This window comes from Indicator indicator, chromosome 6 (genome assembly GCF_027791375.1).
Source record: "Indicator indicator isolate 239-I01 chromosome 6, UM_Iind_1.1, whole genome shotgun sequence".
Lineage (NCBI taxonomy): Eukaryota > Metazoa > Chordata > Aves > Piciformes > Indicatoridae > Indicator > Indicator indicator.
This window is the reverse complement of record NC_072015.1, coordinates 29,231,234-29,251,145: the sequence shown is the minus strand read 5'-3', so window position 1 is coordinate 29,251,145 and position 19,912 is coordinate 29,231,234. Positions and strand designations below refer to the sequence as shown.

Below are 19,912 nucleotides of genomic sequence, written 5' to 3'. Positions count from 1 at the left end.
GTGGTTTGACTTTTCAGGTCAGTCTTTTCTGCTTAAGGTTTTATGCAGCAATTCAGACCCTGCATCCTATTGGGTATAAAGCTGAGGGATCATGAGGAACAATTTGTTTCTTCTTCTTCTCTTTCTTCTTCACTGGTCATCTGAGAAGGACTCTGTCCATTCTGCCTTCAATCCCAACCTGTGTGTTCCTGAATCCGGTTCCAAAATCCAGCTCCTGAATCTGATTTCTGTCTGCCACTGAGTCTAGTCTGGGACTTCCCCAGTGCCTGCTGACAGACAATGGTGACATCATTGCCATCAGGGATTGGGTTGGATATTGGTTTGTATCTGGTCCTGCTGGAAAGCAGCTCCAAAGAGAAAAACACCGGGAGTCCTAGTGGACAGCAAGTTATCCATGGAACAGCAATGTGCCATTGTGGCTAAGGCAAATGGTATCCTGGGGTGCATTAGTAAGTGTGTCCAGCAGATCTAGGGAAGTTCTCCTCCTCCTCTGCTCTGCCCTGGTGAGACCACACCTGGAATAGTGTGTCCAGTTTTGGGCTCCCCAATTCAAGAGAGACAGGGATCCTCTGGAGAGTGTCCAATGGAAAGCTACAAGCATGATTGCAGGACTTGAACATATCTCCTATGAAGAAAGACTGAGAGAACTGAGGCTGTTTATTCTAGAGAAGGCTGAGAAAGGATCTTATTAATGTCTATAAATAAATGAGGGGTGGCTGTCAGGATGAAGGTGTCAGTCTCTTTTTGGTGGTGCCCAGTAACAGGACAAGGAATAATGGATATAAGCTAGAACAGAGGAAGTTCCACCACAATATGAGAAGCTTCTTTACTGTGAGGGTGACAGAGCACTGGAACAGGCTGCAGAGAGATTGTGGAGTTTCCTTCTCCAGAGACTTTCAAAGACAACCTGGACATGTTCCTTTGTGGCCTGCCCTAGGTGATCCTGCTTTGGTACGGGAGTTGGACCCAATGATCACTAGAGGTCCATTCCAACCCCTAACATTATATGATTCTATGAGTATCATTTTATTGTTCTTATTTCCATCCCAGCTGGTTTAGTTTCTTTCCCAGCCCATCAGTCTCTCTCCCTTATTCCCTTTCTCTTCCATTTGGGAAGGCAGAGGGGTTCATAGAGAGCATCTATCACTCATCTGGTGGCTGACCCAGCCCTAACCCTTGACAGATGCTGCCAAGAGTATGACAAAAATTGCTGGAGCTGTTCATATTTACCATATGATGATCCCAAACAGTATCAATTCTAGGTGGAGGAAAATTATGAGTATTCGTGGTTGTAGGTAGAGATGCATGTACAGAGGTGTAGTGTCCATAGCATAGCTGGGAGTTGCAGAAGGGCAGAAGGGACTGAGTTGCCTACAGAGAGGGGAGCCTCAGGAAATTACACACACAATCACAGAACGGCAGGGGTTGCAAGGGACCTCTGGAGATCATGAAGCCCAACACCCCTGCCAAAGCAGCATCACTTAGGGCAGGTCACACAGGAACACATCCAGGAGGGTGTTGAAAATCTCCAGAGAAGGAGACTCTACAAGCTCTCTGGGCAGCCTGCTCCAGTGCTCCATCACCCTCACCATAAAAAAGTTTCTCCTTATGTTGAGGTGGAACCTCCTGCGCTCCAGCTTGTATCCATTGTTTCTTGTCCTATCACTGGGCACCACTGAATTGTTCACAGCATGATAGATCACTGGCTGATGGGCATGCATAGGCTGGGAGAGGAAAGGTCCTGCATGGTTTAATCCAGAGCAGGTCATTTTTTGCTACGTGGAGCTTTCTGCAGGATGCTTCACCGCTTGCAACTTCCAAACGGCTATTGAGTATTCCAGCTTTGCCTCTTAAAAGTCTTCATCCCTGTTTTAAAACGATCCATTGAAGTAGCAGAACACAGTCTGAAAGGCACGCCGCTGGTTTTGTGCAGCGTCTCAATTGCCTACTGCAATCCAACAGCTCTTCGTGGGTATCATTTGGACAATTAAGCCCTAAATAATTCAGGATTTGGCAGCCAAGGATTCCATCAATAAAATTATGCAGACTTTTCTCTTTTTTCCTTCCCTGAATGCAAATAAATAAATATTTCACACATGATCTCTCAGGATTGTGTGCAGGCACAGAACAGGTCTGCAGCAAACAAACTAGAGTGGGGGAGATGATTCTATAAACCTTCTGTCTTTGCTTCTGGAGATAATGAATTAATCAAGAGCAACAATCCTGCACGTGTGTATTGTTCCCCATGTCAGGAACCCTAGCTTCCTGCATCTGTTAGAGGAGCATTTTGAGCAGTTGGCTGTTTCCTGCCACAACACTGGTAACAGAGAAAAAATTTCCAGGAGGAGATGTACACAACCCGTGAAAGCAAAGAGGCTGTGTGTGCCCACAGGAGCTGGGATTTTGCTCATCTTCACTTTCTCTATATTAGTGTTCCTCCAGATCACAGCAACATCCAACTGCAGAGGCAGAGCTTTAGCTGGCTTAAGTGTTGTGACTGAATTGATCATTGGGAGGGGAGGAAAATCCTTATGTTATTGGGTAAAAGACTGCAGTGGAGTGATCTTTCTTTATCAGTCACTACACACCCAATTAAATCCACTGACAGCTTGGATTTCTCCAGGTCTTCTCATTTAATTGGAGTTAAGTCCAGTTGGCAGCTGGTTACAAGTGGTGTTCCCCAGGGTTCAGTAGTGGGGCCAGTTCTCTTGAGCATCTTTATCAATTACTGAGATGAGGAGAGCGAGGGCACCCTCAGTAAGTCTGCAGATGACACTAATCTGTGAGGGAGTATTGATCTGCCCAAGGGTAGGAAGGTTCTGCAGAGGGACCTGGACAGGCTGGACCAATGGACTGAGGCCAATGGTGTGAGTTTCAACAAGTCCAAGTGTCAGGTCACTTGGGTCAAAACAAGACCACGTAATGCTACCACCTGGGGAGGAGTGGCTGGAAAGCTGCTCAGTAGAGAAAGATCTGGAGGTGTTGGTCGATGGCTGGGAGCCACCATGTGCCCAGGTGGCCAATGTCAACAGCATCCTGGCTTGTGTCAGAATAACAAGCCAAGCAGGTCCAAGAAAGTGATTATCCCCTTCTACTCAGCACTGCTGAGATCACACCTTGTGTACTGGGGACACTGAGGTGCTGGAGCAAGAGAAGACTAAGAAAGCTGGTGAAGGGTCTGGAGAACAGATCTTGTGAGAAGCAGCTGAGGGAACTGGGGTTATTTAGTCTGGAGAAAAGGAGGCTGAGGAGAGGCCTTCTCACTCTCTACAACTATATGAAAGGAATTTGGAGTGAGGTGAGTGTTGCTCCCTTCTCCCAGGTAGTAAGTGACAGCATCCAGTTGCACCAGGGGAGGTTTAGGTTGGATAATAGAAAAAAAATCTTCACTGAAAAGCTTATCAAACATTGGAACAGGCTCCCCAGGAAGGAGACTGAATCCCCATCCCTGAAGGTGTTTAAAAGGCACAGAGATGTGGTGCTGAGGGACATGATTTAGCACCAGATTTGGTAGAGTTAGATAACAGCTGGACTTGAAGAACTTAAAGGTCTTTTCCAGTCTAAACAATTCTATGATTCTGCAATTTCTGGATTCTTTTTGTTCTGTCTGTTTGCAGGCTTGCAGATAATTTGATCTTCCAGCAGACACAAACATAAAATTCTCACGTTCATTACACTAATATGCTTTTGAAGTGCTGTTGACATTGTTTTTGCTGTCTGTGTCTGGCCCTCCTTAACTGACATAAAAAAATAGCTGTCAAAAATGTTCTTCCCTGTTTTGCCAGTTTTTCCTTGTAGATCTTCTCCTTGTGTGTGTCTTCAGTCAATTCTACTCCACGTTGTTAGAAGGATCTAGTGCTGTTTCTTCAGCCCATGTTTACTTTCTCTTGTAACCACTGCAAACAAAAGTGCCCTGGGAAAAGGAGTTGGATTCTTCTCCTTTCCAAAAACCATTAACAGAATTGTGGACGAAATTCCACACACAGTTCCAAATAAGACACTCAATTAGGGTCTGATCCAATGCTTATTAGAGTCCCTGAAAAAATTCCCCCTGGTTTTAACGGGCTACAGATCAGACCTTGGGGAAGGGACATTTCCACTGCAGATGATCAGTGGAGTCTGCACAGTGATGGACTCCTAGGGCAGGAAAGGACTTGGGAGGTCACATTTCAGGGCAGGATCAGCTGCATTTGTATCTCCCAACAGATGTCTAACCTGTTATGAAAGGCCAGTAATGAGGACTCCAAGGACTGTGCTTTCAGGAAATCTTTTATCTTAATTATTCTTACTCTTAAAAGATCTTCATATCTGTTCTGAATCAGTTCTGGCTCCTATTTACGCTCATTACTTCCTGTCCTGCCCAAAGTAAACTAGAGCAGACCATTTTCTTTCTCTTTGCAATAGCTTTAGATGTATTTGAAGACTGTTAATGAACATGAGTCAATCTTACCTTCCTTAGGCTATATTTCGATCTGTTCTCATGTTTCAGTCTGTTTTCTGGATCTCTGTCATTAGAGTTCCTCCATTCTGAACCCCTGACAATTATCTGACATCTTTCCTGAAGGGTAGTGTCCAAAACTCAACACAAAAGTTCAGTGCAGGTATTCTCTGTGGGCAGCAGGTGGAGGGAGGGGATTCTGCCCCTCTGCTCCACTCCATTGACACCCCATCTGCAGTGCTGGGTCCAACTCTGGAGTCTTCAGCACAGAAGAGACATAGAACTGTTGGAGTGGGGCCAGAGGAGGCCACAACAATAATGGAAAGGCTGGAACACCTCTGCTGTGAGGACAGGCTGAGAGAATTAGGGGTTGTTCCACCTGGCAGACCTTATTGAAGCTTTTCAGTACTTTAGGGGTACCTACAGGAAAGATAGGGACAGACTTTTTAGCAGGGTCTGCTGTGACAGGACAAGAGGTGATGGTTTTAAAATAAAAAAGGTAAGATTTAGATGACATAGGCTGAAATTTTCTATGGTCAAGGTGGTGAAACACTGGCCCAGGTTGCCCAGAGCAGTGGTTGAAGCCCCGTCCTGGCAACATTCCATGTGAGGTTGTTTGGGGCTCTGAGCAACCTGATCCAGTTGAAAATATCCCTGCCCATGGCCTTTTTAGTAAAGCATGTGTGCATGCAACAGCAGCAAACAACAAGCAACACACACACACATTCCATATTTTGTATATTGAATTATCTCATTACATCCCTCATGAATGTCTATGAGCTGCAACAAGCACTTCTTGAAAACAGTACTGAAAAATCCATTTCCTTAATAACTTTGTCCTTTATGAAAGGGCTAATGGCTTTTAGCACACATGAAATTGGCTCAGGAATCATTCAGTTCTTTAAGTGCTGCTTTAAACCACAAAGACAAGATACTGTTTTTGTCTTGCTCCTACATAAGTTAATGGTCTAGGGCATTTTTTGTGTTCTGCAGAACATAATCAGGTCCAAAGTATGACAAGGAGATGGAATTTTACTCTGTAGCTACTTATGACAATGCCATTACTGGCTTCTCTCTACCCGAATATCCAGTATGCATTGTCTATAGTAATGTCACTAGGTACAGAAATCACAGAATCACAGAATGGTGGGGGTTGGAAGTGACTTCTGGAGAACATCTAGTCCAACCCCTCTGCTAAAACACAGCCCCCAGGGCAGGTTGCCCAGGACTGAGGCTAGGTGGGTTTTGAGCAGAGTGCCCAGGGAAGTGGTTGAATCACCATCCCTGGAGGGATTTAAAAGACATGCAGATGTGGTGCTGAGGGCCATGGTTTAGCACCAGTCTTGGCAATATTGGATTAATGGTTGGAGTTGATGATCTTAAAGCTCTTTTGCAGCCTAAATGATCCTATGAAATCACAACATGAAAAACATTAAGATCTACCAGCACACTGGACAAATGTTGACCTCAGGTTGAGCAAACGTTATCCTTTTGCAAGAATATTGTGAAGACACTTCTACAAACAACAGCATGATCTCACTAAGAGGAGTGCTACTGACTGCAACAGATCAAAGATTTCATTCCTGAACTGAGCTATGATGTGTTCAAATGAACTGAATCAGACGCTGGAGAAGGTTGCCAGACATTGCTGATAACAGCACAGGTGGTGTTTGAGAGAAAAGCCTAGCATCAGTCTGGATGAAATTGAAGCATTAGATGGGAGATGACAAAACAGATTAATGCATTATTAAGGTCCTCCGTGTTTTCAAACACAACAAAGACTACATTCAAAAACCAGCTTCACACCTGACTACCATCAAGGCACCTGCTCAGTGTCTGTGTACTGACTTTGCGGTTACTATAACATGAAATAGATTGGAGTTGGCCAGCACTGATCAGGACTGCTTGGGGAGGCTGGCAAAGCTCTGTCCTCTGAGGCTTGAATGACCCACAGGACAAAGACCTGCATGACCTGGCTTGAATTCAGCTTTGAGTAGGAAACTGAACTACTGCGCTCCTGGGGCCCCTTCCACCCTTAGTGATGCTGTGGTTGTCCCTCTATAAGCCACAGCTTGAGGCTGTGCCCTGTCATTAACTCACTACCTCTCCACATGCTGGTTATAACTCAGTCCTGTCCCAACCCCTGCACATCCCCTGATGTCAGTTGTATCTATCCCACAGGCATGCCTAAGGAGCACTGAAAACCATGCAAGGGAAGACCTGCAAGACCTGTTGTCATATTAAGGAGAGATCTCAACTTCTGTTTCTCCTCAGATTTCCTTCTAGAAGAGACCTGTTGTCATATTAAGGAGAGATCTCAACTTCTGTTTCTCCTCAGATTTCCTTCTAGAAGAGATTGTAGAATCAGAGAATCAAGAAATCATGGAGTGTTTTGGGTTGCAAGGGACCTTCAAAGGTCATCTAGTCCAATTTCCCTGCACTGAGAAGGTACATCTTCAACTAGATCAGGTTGTTCAGAGGCCCAAACAACTTGACCTGGAATGGTTCCAGGAATGGAACATCTACTACCTCTTTGGGGAACCTGAGCCAGTGTCTCACCACCCTCAGCATAAAAATTTCTACCTTCTATCTAGTCCAAATCTCCTCTTTCAGTTTAAAACCATCACCCCTTGTCCTTTATCAGGGCAACAGGTCTTGTTTATAAGATTATCCCTATCTTTCTTACAGACCCCTTTAAGTACTGGAAGGTCACAAAAAGATCCCCCTGGAGCCTTTCCTCCAGGCTGAACAACCTCAACTCTCAGTTTGCCTCAGCAGAGGCATTGCAAGCCCTCATGCAAGGCTGGAGGACAAGGTGATGGAAATTAAAGTCAGAAGCATTAACACATATATTTTTCCTCTCTTGCAATCTGCTGTATAGATGCTAAGAACATGTAGAGGGACAAAATAAGCCATTTGAAAACTACTTCCTGATAATAAATAGTTTGAAATTAGTTAAATGCTTTACTTTTCAGATCAACTTTTCAGATAACAAGATGTATGGATCACACAATTTCTTTGGTGAATAGCTCTACCTTCACCCAAACCATGAAGGAAGGGTTTTGAGGCCATTTGGCAGCAGAGACACTCTGATTAATTTAGATTCAGGCTCTTGCCTTGGCTCCAGCAGAGTCTTCACCATCCACTTTTGCTGCTTGCCTCTCCTCCAGGCCTGTCATCCTACTGACTGCATACTTCAGCACTTTTCTCCACTTCTCTCCTGCCAACTGCACATATTCATATGGCTTTTGATACCAACACGGACAGCAGAAAATTGCTCCTGAAAAAAATATTTCAGAGGAGTTCCCCCTGATTGGAACTGGCTTCAATAGGTGGAGGCATGTGGTGTATATATCCGAGTGCTGCCAGAGGTCTGCAGCTACTCTGGCTGCAGTTTTCCTACTGCAGACTTATTTTATGATGCACATAAACCAGCGTTTTAAATTACATCATTTATTTACAGGGCAATATTTAAAGTTACTGCTGGGCTTTATTAGCAAAACCAATGTTCTACTCTGATTATGCATTCTTACCCTTGGCATCTAGAAGATAAATTGGAAGATAGATGGGGTTTTTTGTCTGTCCTGGTGTATTTTTTTTTCTTCTGTTTACATGGAGTCTTATCCTCTCACTGTTTCTGTTCATGAATCCACCAAAGATTTAGCCAGAGTGTACAGTTCTCAGAAATTAATGACCTGCTGATGTACAAGAACTGGGTCTTGGCTTGTAAAAAAACCAAGACCTGATGAGCTGCTGCAAAATACTAAATGGCACAAGTTGTTTTGTCTTTTCTTCTTCCAATGGGGTTGAAAATTAACAGTAAGAGTACAAATTCAAAAGATGCTTCCTCTATGCAGATTTAGAAGACAAAAATACCTCTGATTTGTAATTCTTTTACACTTCTAGTCCCTGGTGAGACTCCACCTGCAGTGCTGGGTCCAGCTGTGGAGTCCTCAGTACAGGAGAGACATGGACCTGTTGGAGCAGGTCCAAATGAGGCCACAAAAACAATGTGAGGACTGGAACCCCTCTGCTGTGAGGACAGGCTGAGAGAGTTGTAGTTGTTCTTCCTGGAAAAGAGAAGGCTCTTTACCATAGCCTTTCAGTACCTAAAGAGGATCTAGAAGAAAGATGGGGACAGACTTTTTATCAGGGCCTGTTGTGACATTACAAGGGGAGATGGTTTTAAACTAAAAGAGAAAATTTAGGCTAGATAAAGGGAAGAAAGACTTTATGGTCAGGGTGGTGAGACACTGGCTCAGGTTGCCCAGAGAGGTGGTAGAAGCCCCATCCCTGGAACCATTCCTGGTCAGGTTGTTTGGGACTCTAAGCAACCTGATCTTGCTGCAGAGGACTAGATGAGCTTTAAAGGCCTCTTTCAACCCAAACTCTATCATTCTATGATTTTATGAATACAAATTAATCTGTCTTACAGATTCTTCAGAAGTAGAATTAGGACATAGGAATCATCAAGGTTCAGATTGATTTGGCTTTCTATCTGTTTTTTCTTCTTTGTTTGTTTCTTTTGTGTTCAAATACCCCAAGGTGCACCATCTGCTTCAAAGGATGGTATTAATGAAAATGCCTATTGTGGCAACACTGTGTCTGACAAAAAGCACAAGCGAGAAGGATTGCAAATACCCCGTGTTTCTGCCTACTAACAAATAACGACGTTTATTTCTCATTTAGGTTTTGCAAGAGCTCAGTTGATGTCAACATCAACTCCCTGTTATTGGTCCTAAGCTTTCACCTAAGTACAATTAACCTACTCCAGAGTTTTTGGTCATTTTCCAGGCCTGTTTGAAAGCTAATCCCACCTACCTCAGTGCCCGTGTGCTGCTTTACAGGATGGTAGAGCTGCCTGTAGAGTGGGCCACAGCTGTCCTGCCTTGTGTGTGCGATAAGAGCCAGTCCAGAGAAGGGCAATAAAGCTGGTGAAGGGTCTGGAGAACAGTTCTTTTGAAGAGTCGCTGAGGGAACTGGGATTGTTCAGCCTGCAGGAAAGGAGGCTGAAGGGAGACCTTCTTGCTCTCTACTACTCCCTGAACGGAGGTTGGAGGGAGGTGGGGGGTTGGTCTCTTCTTTCTAGTAAGAAGTGACAGAGTGAGAGGAAATAGCCACAAATTGTACCAGATAAGATTCAGGTTGGATATTAGAAGAACCTTCTTCACTGAAAGGCTTCTTAAACAACTGGAACGGGCTCCCCTGGAAGGTGGTTGAATCTCCATCCTTTGGAGGTGTTTTAAAGATGCAAAGATGTGGTGCTGAGAGATGTGTTTTAGCACCAGACTTGGTAGAGTTAGCTAATGGTTGGACTCGATGCTCTGCAAGGTGTTTTCCAACTGAAAAGATCTTGATTCTATTATTCTACAGCAGCCAGGAGCCCAGTGACCTCATGGCCCCAATGCCTCAAGCCACACTCACGAACAGCCTACCCCCATGCCAGATCCACCAGCAGCCATGGGGAATTCGACTGCTGCCCAGTTGTCCTCTCAGGTACCTAGCACCTAGGCTCACTCTCCCTTCTTCAGTTTCGACGGAAGGGCCACGGGGCCGTCGAGAAGTCCGGAGGGGGAATCCGCCTCAGCTTCCCGCCAAAGACTTCAACTCTCGGCATGCCCCGCGCCCGCCGCTCAGCACTTCGGGAGTAGTAGTTTCCCTCCGCTGCCCACAGCCTCGAGCCTCCGGTGCCTTTGCCCTCCCGGCGATCGCCACCTCTACCCGCGGCCGCCTGTGGGTCTTTCAGAGGTGGGAGGGCCGTTCCTTCCTGATCCTCTGCATGGGAAGATGGTTGCGAGAACCAGGTCTGGTGAGGAGAGGTCGTCCCGGTTCAGCCGCTGGCGGTCGAAGGCCGGAGGTGTGTGGGAAGCCTAAGAGGCGCATGCGTTGGGAGGGCCTCCTCCACCACTGTGGTGCCTGCGGAGGGGCGGTGTTACCGGCCGGCCTTTGAGAGGGGAGGGCGGCGGCAGCGCGCGCAGCGGCAGGAGGTAGTGCCGCCCTCTCGGCCCGCCGGCAGTGGAGTCACTGCCGCCCGTTCGCCCGCCCGCCTTGAGGGAGCGACACCGCCGCCCGTCCTCCCGCTCCTCCTCCCCGCACCCCCCCCCCCCCAGTCCTTCTCCCGCCGGAGCGAGCGAGCGAGCGAGATGGCGGCCGCCGGGGCTCTGGCAAAGCACGAGCAGATCCTGGTTCTTGATCCGCCCACCGACCTCAAATTCAAAGGTGAGGGGGGGAGCCGGGCGGCGGGGGAGGAGAGGGGCAGCGGGACGCCTCTGCCCGGAGGGGTGTCCCCTTTCGCCTTGGTGCTGGGCCGCCTCCAGTCGTCTCTTTGTTCCCCTTCTCCCTAGCTCCTTCCACCGGGCTGCGGTGCCTGTCCGTGCCCGCTCGAGTCCGGTGGGGGCTGGGGGGGTGGCGCCGCTGAGCCGGCGAACGGGTTCGCTCGCCGCCATCTTGGGATCCCGTGGGGACTCGACAGCGTGTCCGCGGCACCGGCGGGTGGCCGCCTGCCGCCCGTTCTGCCGGGAGCGGCGCTCGGGGGCAAGCCGCTTCTCTCTGCTGCGCCCGTCCGCCCCTGGCCTGTCCCCTTCGTATGTTGGGACGGTCGCTGCCGTGTCACCGCTCAGCCTGAGAGGCCCGGTCCTGTAGTAGCGGGGCCCAAAGAGGGAACGGGGCCCGGTCTGGAGACGCGGGGAATCACTCTGCTGTCATTCTGTGACTGCGGGGCTCTGCGTAGCCGCCGAGTTGGTCTCCGTGACGTGTCCCTCGGGCTGTAGCGGGTAGGAGAGGCCCCGAAGTGGGCGATTGAAGCGGGGAGGGAAAAACTCGCTTCAGGAGGCTGCACCAGTCTGGCCTGTACCTTCTCCCGCTCCCTGAGGGCTGGCTGCAGGCCCTTGTCAGAGCCCGGCCCTGTCCCTCGCCGCCGTCCCCTTGGGGTCTGGTGCGGTTTTGCACCATCACCCAGCACCCTCTCCCCGGTGCAGTTTGGCCGGTTTGGCCTTGGAAATGACTGCTCGCCCTTTTCTTCCAAGTTGTCATGTTGTAGTCAGCTTCTGGGTACGTAAACAGCCAGTACACTCCTTTCTTGGGAATGAAGGAAAGGAATGTGTGCATTTGGGAAGTTTCTGTGCGTTGGGTGTTGCTTGCCAACCGCATGACTATGACCGGCATGATATGTCCCTGTCAAAAGAGGTCCCAGTTGGTGCCGTTAGCATGTCGTAGATTTTTTCCTGTCCTGATAAATTGCATAGTTGTGAAAAGAAAGGCTTTTTAAAGATGAGCGATCTTTGAAGGGTGAGTGCAGAAAGAAAAGCATGGTAGAGTAAGTAGTTTTTGGTAGTATCCTATGATTATATTTTATACACATAAGGGGCATTGAGGAGAATCTGAGAATTTCAGATTTAGAAACCAGCAATATTTTTTTTTAAAAGCTGTTAATGTTACTGAATATATGCTTTAAATTTTGTGACCTGTGTCTGCACATGTACTTGCCTAATCCTCTAAACGTTTCTATTTTCCATTTTTAGTTGACTCGTTTTGTAGAGGGAGGGAGTGGAATTTACTATGTTGCAAAAAAAAAAAAAATCTTCTAAGTGGACAACTAGAGCAATTAATGTTTATATTAGAGAAGAACATTGTATTCTTCCAAAATACCTTTGGCTGGCTTTCAGGCAAACTTATAACAAACTATACTTGATCCAGCAAATGAATTAAACCCCCAAATCTCTCTGACCACACATTTTAATTTCTTGAGAGCTTCAGTTTTGTAAATTGCACATTCATAGACAAAAAGATAGAGCAGGAACTTATCTTTTTCACTTCTGTTTTGTATGGTTAAAGTGCTGCCATATCTGGCAGCACATGGATTTCAGTACGCCAAATTCTTGCTGTAAGAACAGGTTGGAGAAAAACACATTTATTTATTTATTTGTTAGTTAGTTAGTTAAAAAGCTACTGTGTCTAATTCAAAGCTTTCAGATGTTGAGCTGTCTCCAAGCTGGAAGTTAAGCCTTGTTTATGTGATAGGAAACAAAATGTTGATACGCAGAATATAGACTAAATACTAGATTAGAAATTCTCTCTGTGTGAAGCCGTTGTCAGTCAGGGATCTTTACTGTGCTGTGTGTTTATGTACTTAGAGCATGAAATGTGTATTCTTTAGGCATAAATTTTGGTTTCAGGCTAATGCATATATTAGGAAGGCTGCTGTAGCGCAGACTAAGCAGAAACAAAATCAGAAGCATAATGAGACTGCAGTCTTAATACTCCATGGAAAGCACTCACTGTTACTGTATTATTGCAGTAATATACTACAGAAAGAGCTGCTGTTGAGAGAGCATTGAGTGCACCCTCAATATTTTCGAACTCCTTAGTATAATGAGGTGTTTAAAAAGGTTTGTAGGCCAACAGATAATTCAGTTCTAAACTACTGCATTGAGGGATACAATAGAGGGAAATACAATGAAGGAAGAAGGGAGTTCTGAGTTCACTGTGAGTGTGACAGAACACTGGAGCAGAGTGCCCAGAGAGGTTGTGGAGTCTTCTTCACTGGAGTCATTCAAAACACAGCTGGATGCGCTCCTGTATGACCTCCCCTAGGTGATCCTGCTCTGGCAGGAAGTTGAATTAGATGATCTTTTGAGGTCCCTTCCAACCCTAACATTCTGTGATTCTGTGAAGAGTAACTCGTTTGGAACAGAATGCGTGACTCAGGCTAAATATAACATTGCAGGAAAATCATACACCTTTGTTTAAAAAAATAATCAGCTGCACTGAAGATACGTAATTAAAGTTATTTTATCAGGTCAATTATCCATTATGATTATTGATGTAATACTGTTGATGTATGTGTAACACACTGGCCTCTATCAGTGCCGAGAGAGGTAATCATACACCTGTACTCATTCCTGGTGAGGCCACACCCTAAATACTGTATTAGGTTTTGGGCTCCTCCAAGAAGGACACTGAACTGCTGGAGTGGGTCCAAAGAAGGGTGATGAGAACAAATAATCTGAGGAGTGGCTGAGGGAACTGGGGTTGTTTAGCCTGGGGAAAAGGAATTAAGGGGAGACCTTCTCACTCTCTACAGCTCCCTGAATGGAGATGCTAGTGAGGTGGATGTTGGTCTCTTCTCCCTAGTAACAAGTGATAGGACAAGAGGAAATGGCCTCAAGTTGTGCTAGGGGACATTTAGGTTGGACATCAGGAAAAATCTCTTCCCCAAAAGGGTTGTCAAGCCCAAGCCCAGGCCCGGGCTACCCAGGAAATTGGTGAAGTCACTGTTCCTGGAGGGATTGAAAAGTTGTGTGGACATGGTGCTGGGGAACATGATTTAGTGGTAGACTTGGTAGTGTTAGATTAATGGTTCGACCGGATGGTCTTAAAGGTCTTTTCCAGCCTAAACAATCCTATGAGGAGAGATCCAGTTTAAATCTAAACATCTGAAGTGGAGAAAGAGTTTAGTTGATTTTTTTTTTTTTTTTGTTGATTTGCTGACCTTTAGGGTAACAGTGAAATGTGTTGCTGTGCCCCTATGGAAGCAATGATTTAAAGTATATAGGACTTACCTTGGAGTTATTGTAAATGCTTTAAATTCACCATTGCCTGGTGAAACAGTCTTTTAATTTTTTTGTCTGCTTTACTCAATCAGCAAAAATAGTCTCATACATTTCAGAGATTCCATATGCAGCATTGAGAATTTGCCTCCTGGTTCTTGTAGCCAGGTCTTCAGCTGTATCACTCTGGTAGGTCAGCTTTCTTCTGCATTTTAATCAAATATATTAAGTTTAGCTTCTCAAATCTGAAGTTGGTTTGGTTTGTTTAGGACTGCATAGGAAGAACTGAAATGCGAGACACTTAAAAGCAACTAATTTGCAAGTTGGAGTGTATTTTGCTTCTTGTTGGGATCTTTGTCATGTGACTTGTGAATCATTGTAGTTTTAAGTTTGTATGTCAAAGATTTCTTCTGTATTCCTTAAGCCCAAGAAGCCAGTTTTGCAGTTGTAAGGAAAGCGTATTGAAGTTAGTAATGGATGATCATAGTCCTTTTCTAAAACACTTTGAAAATCTTTAAATCACTCCTAAGACGTGCTTCTGCCGCACCTATCTGAAACTCAGTCCTAGTTGATCTGATGAGCCTTGGAAAATTAGTTCAGAGTCTTCAGAATTTGAGTTTCCTGTGATTCAGAGGTGTCTGACTCGTAGTAGAATCATAGAATGGCTTGGGTTTAAGGCTTGGGCCTTAAAAGATCATCTAATTCCAACCTCCCTTCCATGGGCAGGGACACCTCCTACTGGACCAGGTGCTTAAGGCTCCATCCAACCTGGCTTTGAACACTTCCAGGTTTGGAGCCTCCGCAATTTCTCTGGGCAACCTGTTCCAGAGCCTCACCACCCTCATGGGGAAGAATTTCTTCCTAATATCTAAACTAAATAGTTATAAAAATGTCTGAATATTCTAAATTGAAATCCTTCATTGATTCACTTACAATTCACCTAGGTTACCTTTGCAAACCTCCCAAAATAACAAGGCACAATTTTCCTTTTTTATTACTTTTAAGCTAGAAATAAGTCAGCAAGTAAGGAGATGAAATTTTTGAGCATGTTATGTGCAATAAATGTTCCCTTTGACTGTTTGAATTACTGGGAGAGGTCAGTGTAACAGAAGATGTTTAGTTTCTGATTATTAATACAATTCATAATTTGGAATTATTAGTGGATAAAACCAGGTATCAACAAGAGTTCAACTGACTCTTTCCACATGAGGTGGAGGTACTTCACTGAAGTATTATGGCTCATTCTGAAGTGCAGATTTCAACAACCTTTGAAATGAGCCAGAGATATTTTTGTAGATTATTTTGCAATCGTTACTCTGCCATTGGTAACATTGACAGCCACTGTCTGTGTGTTGCTGCAAATGGAGAAGGAGGAATTTAAAGGTAAAAATAGCTCAGTGTTAAATGCATCCTCTGCCCTCAAGGTCTGTTGCCAGAATTGGCCTGGGATATCTTTTAGTGTCGGCAGGGTTTGAAGTCCTCAGATGTGATCTTATTTCTGTGTATCTTGATTATGTCAAACTTTCCACCTGTTTTCAGATGGGCCAAGGGGAAGTGGGCATAAATTGAAACATGGAAAGTTCCACCTGAATATGAGGAAGAGCTTCTTTGCTGTGAGGATGCTGAAGCCCTGGTTGAGGTTGCCCAGAGAGATTGCGGAGCCTACTTCTCTGGACAAAGATTCCAAACCCACCTGGACATTGCAATCTTCAACAACTTGCTGTGCTTTAGCAGGGTTGTTGGACTAAATTGTCTCAAGAGGGTCCTTCCAACCCAAACCATTCTGTGATTCTGCCTCCACCATGATGTTAGACTGCATTTAAAACTGACAAAAAAAAAAAGTTTTATTGATCTGTGCAGCCAAACATATGTAGATGTTAGATTATATTTTGGCAAATCTAGGTTGCTGTTTGTTTCAAGATTCAATAATGGAAGATTTTTCTGTGTGACAGAAGTATATACATCAGGGAAGGTTTGGAAGTTGTATTCTTCACCTGCAATTTGTAGGACTCACTTAACTTTGCATCTTCACTAACAGAGAAACACTATCCACACCTCACCATCTTGTACTTGTGGCGTAGTCATTGGTATAAAAGCTGCACCTTTACGCTGTAATGAATATAAAGTGCCCACTCCTTCTGCTGGTTGGCAGCCCAAGTAAGTGTTCTGGATCAGTGAAATACATCATTATTGTGAGAAACATTGTATTGCACCCGAACACTGCACCATTGTTCAAGACCAAGCTGAGAAGTCGAAGCTTATCATGAATAAGAGGATCTGTTTTATGCCTCAGTTAATAGATCTGAATATTTAGTGCACCTACTGTCCATTGTGGTATTGTAAATTGTTCCTGTTTTGGCTTCGCTGTGGTTTAAATGTTTTACTTTGTGACCAACGTTGTCTTCGGGAGATGTTTGTTTACCGGACCTTTGTGACCATCAGTCATTAAAGGATTATGACATGCTCAGCTTACAAGTCTTAAAGTTGGGAGAAGCTGCTGTGTCTAGAAAAAACAACCAAAAAAACCAAAAACCCCCAACAAAACAACACAAAACCCCAACCAAACAAAATAACAACAATTAAAAAAACAGACAAAATGACTATTTAGATAAGTACTTCATTTTCTAGTGTGAAAGTTGTCAAATTTCAGTGGGTTTATTGTCAGGTGAGTCAGATAAGAGTGTTTAAGCTAATTATATATATATATATTTTTTTTTTTAAGCTAAACAAACAGCTTAGCAAAGTAACTACTAAGTTAATTTCTGTTGTGGTATTTTGTTGTGGAAAAGGACATATGGGTGCTGGTTGACAGCTGGACAAGCATGAGCCAGCGTGTACCTGGATGGCTAAGAAGCCCAATAGCATCCTGGCCTGTATCAGCAATAGAGTGGCAAGCAGCATTAGGGAGGTGATCATGTCCCTGTACTTGGACCTGGTGAAGCCACACCTTGAATATTGGGTTCAGTTTTGGGCCCCTATGCTGGTTTGAGGCCTGACAGATCCTCTCTTGCCCCGAGAGGGACAAAAGAATGACACTCACACAAACGGATTGGAGAGTGATGGAAAGTTTAAATGGAAAAGCAATTGGTGAAACTACCAAAACTACAAAGCATGGTGCCAAGGATATCCCAAAGCATACAGAACCTCTCACATAATACCCAAAGACTTCCCAATTCTTCCCTTGTCCCACCTGAGGGTATACCCAAACCCCCAGGGCTCTTTCTTCCCCCCCCACTGCTAGGTGAGTCTCAGGCTGGCCAGGTCTGAGACTGCCCCCCCCTCCTTTCTCCTCCTGGCATTAGGCCTAGACAGGCCTAAGAGGCCTTGAGATACTCCCCCACCGTTAGCCGACAAGAGAGCATCTCCCACGGGAGCAGAGAGGGAAGAAAGAGGAAGAGAATGACTTTGCAGATGGCTTTATAGGGTGCAGGATTTATGGGTAGAAATACGCCATTTCCTATGTCCACCTTATTGGGTGGACACTTGGGACACCGAAGGTGTAGCTTATGTGGCAGCAACAGGAGGCACCCAGCCTAAACTGCCACAGCCCCTTACTACAAGGAGGTCATTGAGGTGCTGGAGTATGTCCAGAGAAAGGCAATGAAGCTGGTGAAGAGTCTTGAGAACAGGTCTGATGAGGAGCAGCTGAGGAAACTGGGGTTGTTTAGCATGGAGGAAAGGAAGCTCAGGGGAGACCTTCTTGCTCTTTACAACTCCCTGAAAGGAGATTGTAGCAAGGTGGAGGTGTTAGTCTCCCAAGTAACAAGTGACAGAACAAGAGGAAATGACCTCAAGTTGCACCAGGGGAGGTTTAGATTGAATGTTAAGAAAAGTTTCTTTAATGAAAGGGTTGTCAAACCCTGGAACAGGCTGCCCAGAGAAGTTACGGAATCGGTCCTTGGATGCATTCAAAAAATGTGTAGATGTGGCACAAGAGGGTCATAATTTATTGGTGGACTTGACAGTGTTGGATTAATGACAACTCGATACTCCTGGAGGTATTTTCCAGCCTGTGAGGTTCTATGGTTCTTTGACTGTTGAAGAAGAAAATGCAGAAACATACACTAGAATTTTAGTAACTTTATTTATCTTAAGGTAGTAAGGCTTTATCTGGTGTGTAATGATCTGGGCCTCTAACTTCTCTTGCCATTTAGTGGGGTTTTGTGTTGTATACAATTATTTCATGGTGCTGTAAATTCTTTGGCAGTGCTGATGTCATATTTCATTTTATAATGCGAAAGCATTTAGGAGTATATAGTTATGTAACTGAAAAATATTTTCAGTTTATTTTAACATGAAGAAGGTTTTGAGATGTCATTTGCTAAATATTGTCCTGATGTAGGACTTCAGGTGTTTGATGTTTAATAACATCAATAAGGGGAAAAAACCCAACCTCCCAATGGAAAAATAATTTTTTATCTGAATTTTTAAAAAATAGTCACACCAAAGTTTTTGCCTCCTGTGTTTCTCTGAATTTGGTCTCAGATGGGGCAATTCTTAATTTAACACTTGAGTGCTTGAAAAGGTCTGACCTAGACAGTATGCAAATCTTTAGAGGAAATAATAATTAAAGCTGTGGAGGTAAATGGGATGTGGTATAAAATAGAGCATGAATGTGCCAGCCTGATCTGAGACCTCTTCTCTATCTGTGTCTCATCCCCCAGGTGATATCAGATCTTACCACTAGATTTACTGGACATCATTCCATTTTTTCATAGAGTCACTGAATGGTTTGGGTTGGAAGGGACTTTTAAAAATCACCTGGTCTAAATCTCCTCCTATGAACACAGGGACATCTTTCACTAGATGAAGTTGCTCAGAGCTCTGTCCAACCTGATTTTGAATGCTTCCAGGCATGGGTCATCCACAGCTGCTCTGACCAACCTGTGCCAGTGTCTTATCACCCTCATCATATAAAATGTCTTTTTTATGTCCAGTCTAAATCTACCCTCTTTCAGTTTAGTTCCATTGCCTTTTGTCTTCTCACTACAGTCCCTGATAAAGAGTCTTCGTCTTTCTTACAATCCCCCTTTATATATTGAAAGGCTGCAATAAGGTCTCCCTGGAGCCTTCTCTTGTTAGGTTGAGTAATTCCAACTCTTCAGCCTGTCCTTCAGGAGAGGTGTTCCAGCCATCTGACCATTTTTGTGACCTCCTGGACTCTTCAACAGTTCAATGACTGTGTACTGGGAGTCCCAGACTTGGACACAGTACTCCAGGTGAGATCTCTATTTAGAATGGACTAGAGGGGAACAATCCACTCCCTCGATTTTCTGGCCATGCTGCTTTGGATGCAGCCTAGGACACAATTGGCTTCTGAGCTGTGAGTGCACATTGATGGCTTGTGTCCAGCTTTTCACCCACCAGTAACCCCAAGTCCTTCTTCTCAGGGCTGTTCTCAATCTCTTCATTCTCCAGCCTATACTGATATTGGGGATTACCCCACCCTGTGTGCAGGACCTTCCACTTGGCCCACTCTCATGGGCCCATCTCTTAAGCCTGCTCAAGTCCCTCTGGGTGACATCTCATTCCTCCAAGTGTGTTGACTGCGTGACTCAGCTTAATGTCATCTGCAAACTTGCTGAGGGTGCACTCAAGTCTTCTGTGTCACTGATGAAGACATTGAATAGTATTAGTCTCAGTATGCATCCTTGAGGAACACCAATTGTCATTGGTTTCCACTTGGACATTGAGGCAGCCCATTCCTTGTTGATCTAACAGTCCATTCATTAAATCTGTAGCTCCTTTGGAGAGGATGTTGTGGAGGATTGTATCAAAGGCGTTACAGAAGTTCAGGTATGTGATATTCATAGTTCTTTCCTTGTCCACTCTGTCGTAGAAGGCAACTAGGTTAGTCAGGCAAGACTTGCCCTTGGTGAAGCTGTGTTGGCTGTCTCAAATCCTTGTTCTTCACGTGCCTTAGCAC

The 19,912-nt window shown here is 44.9% G+C and overlaps 1 protein-coding gene across 1 annotated transcript in view; it reads left to right on the top strand.

Moving 5' to 3' along the window:
- The first annotated feature begins 10,581 nt into the window (after nt 1–10,581).
- The window catches only part of VAPA (VAMP associated protein A), a 31,894-nt gene continuing 22,563 nt past the window's right edge, over nt 10,582–19,912 (top strand). Inside the window, exon 1 of the mRNA XM_054381688.1 lies at nt 10,582–10,657. Coding sequence (XP_054237663.1) covers nt 10,582–10,657 — 76 coding nt within the window. The remainder of the gene's footprint in view (nt 10,658–19,912) is intronic.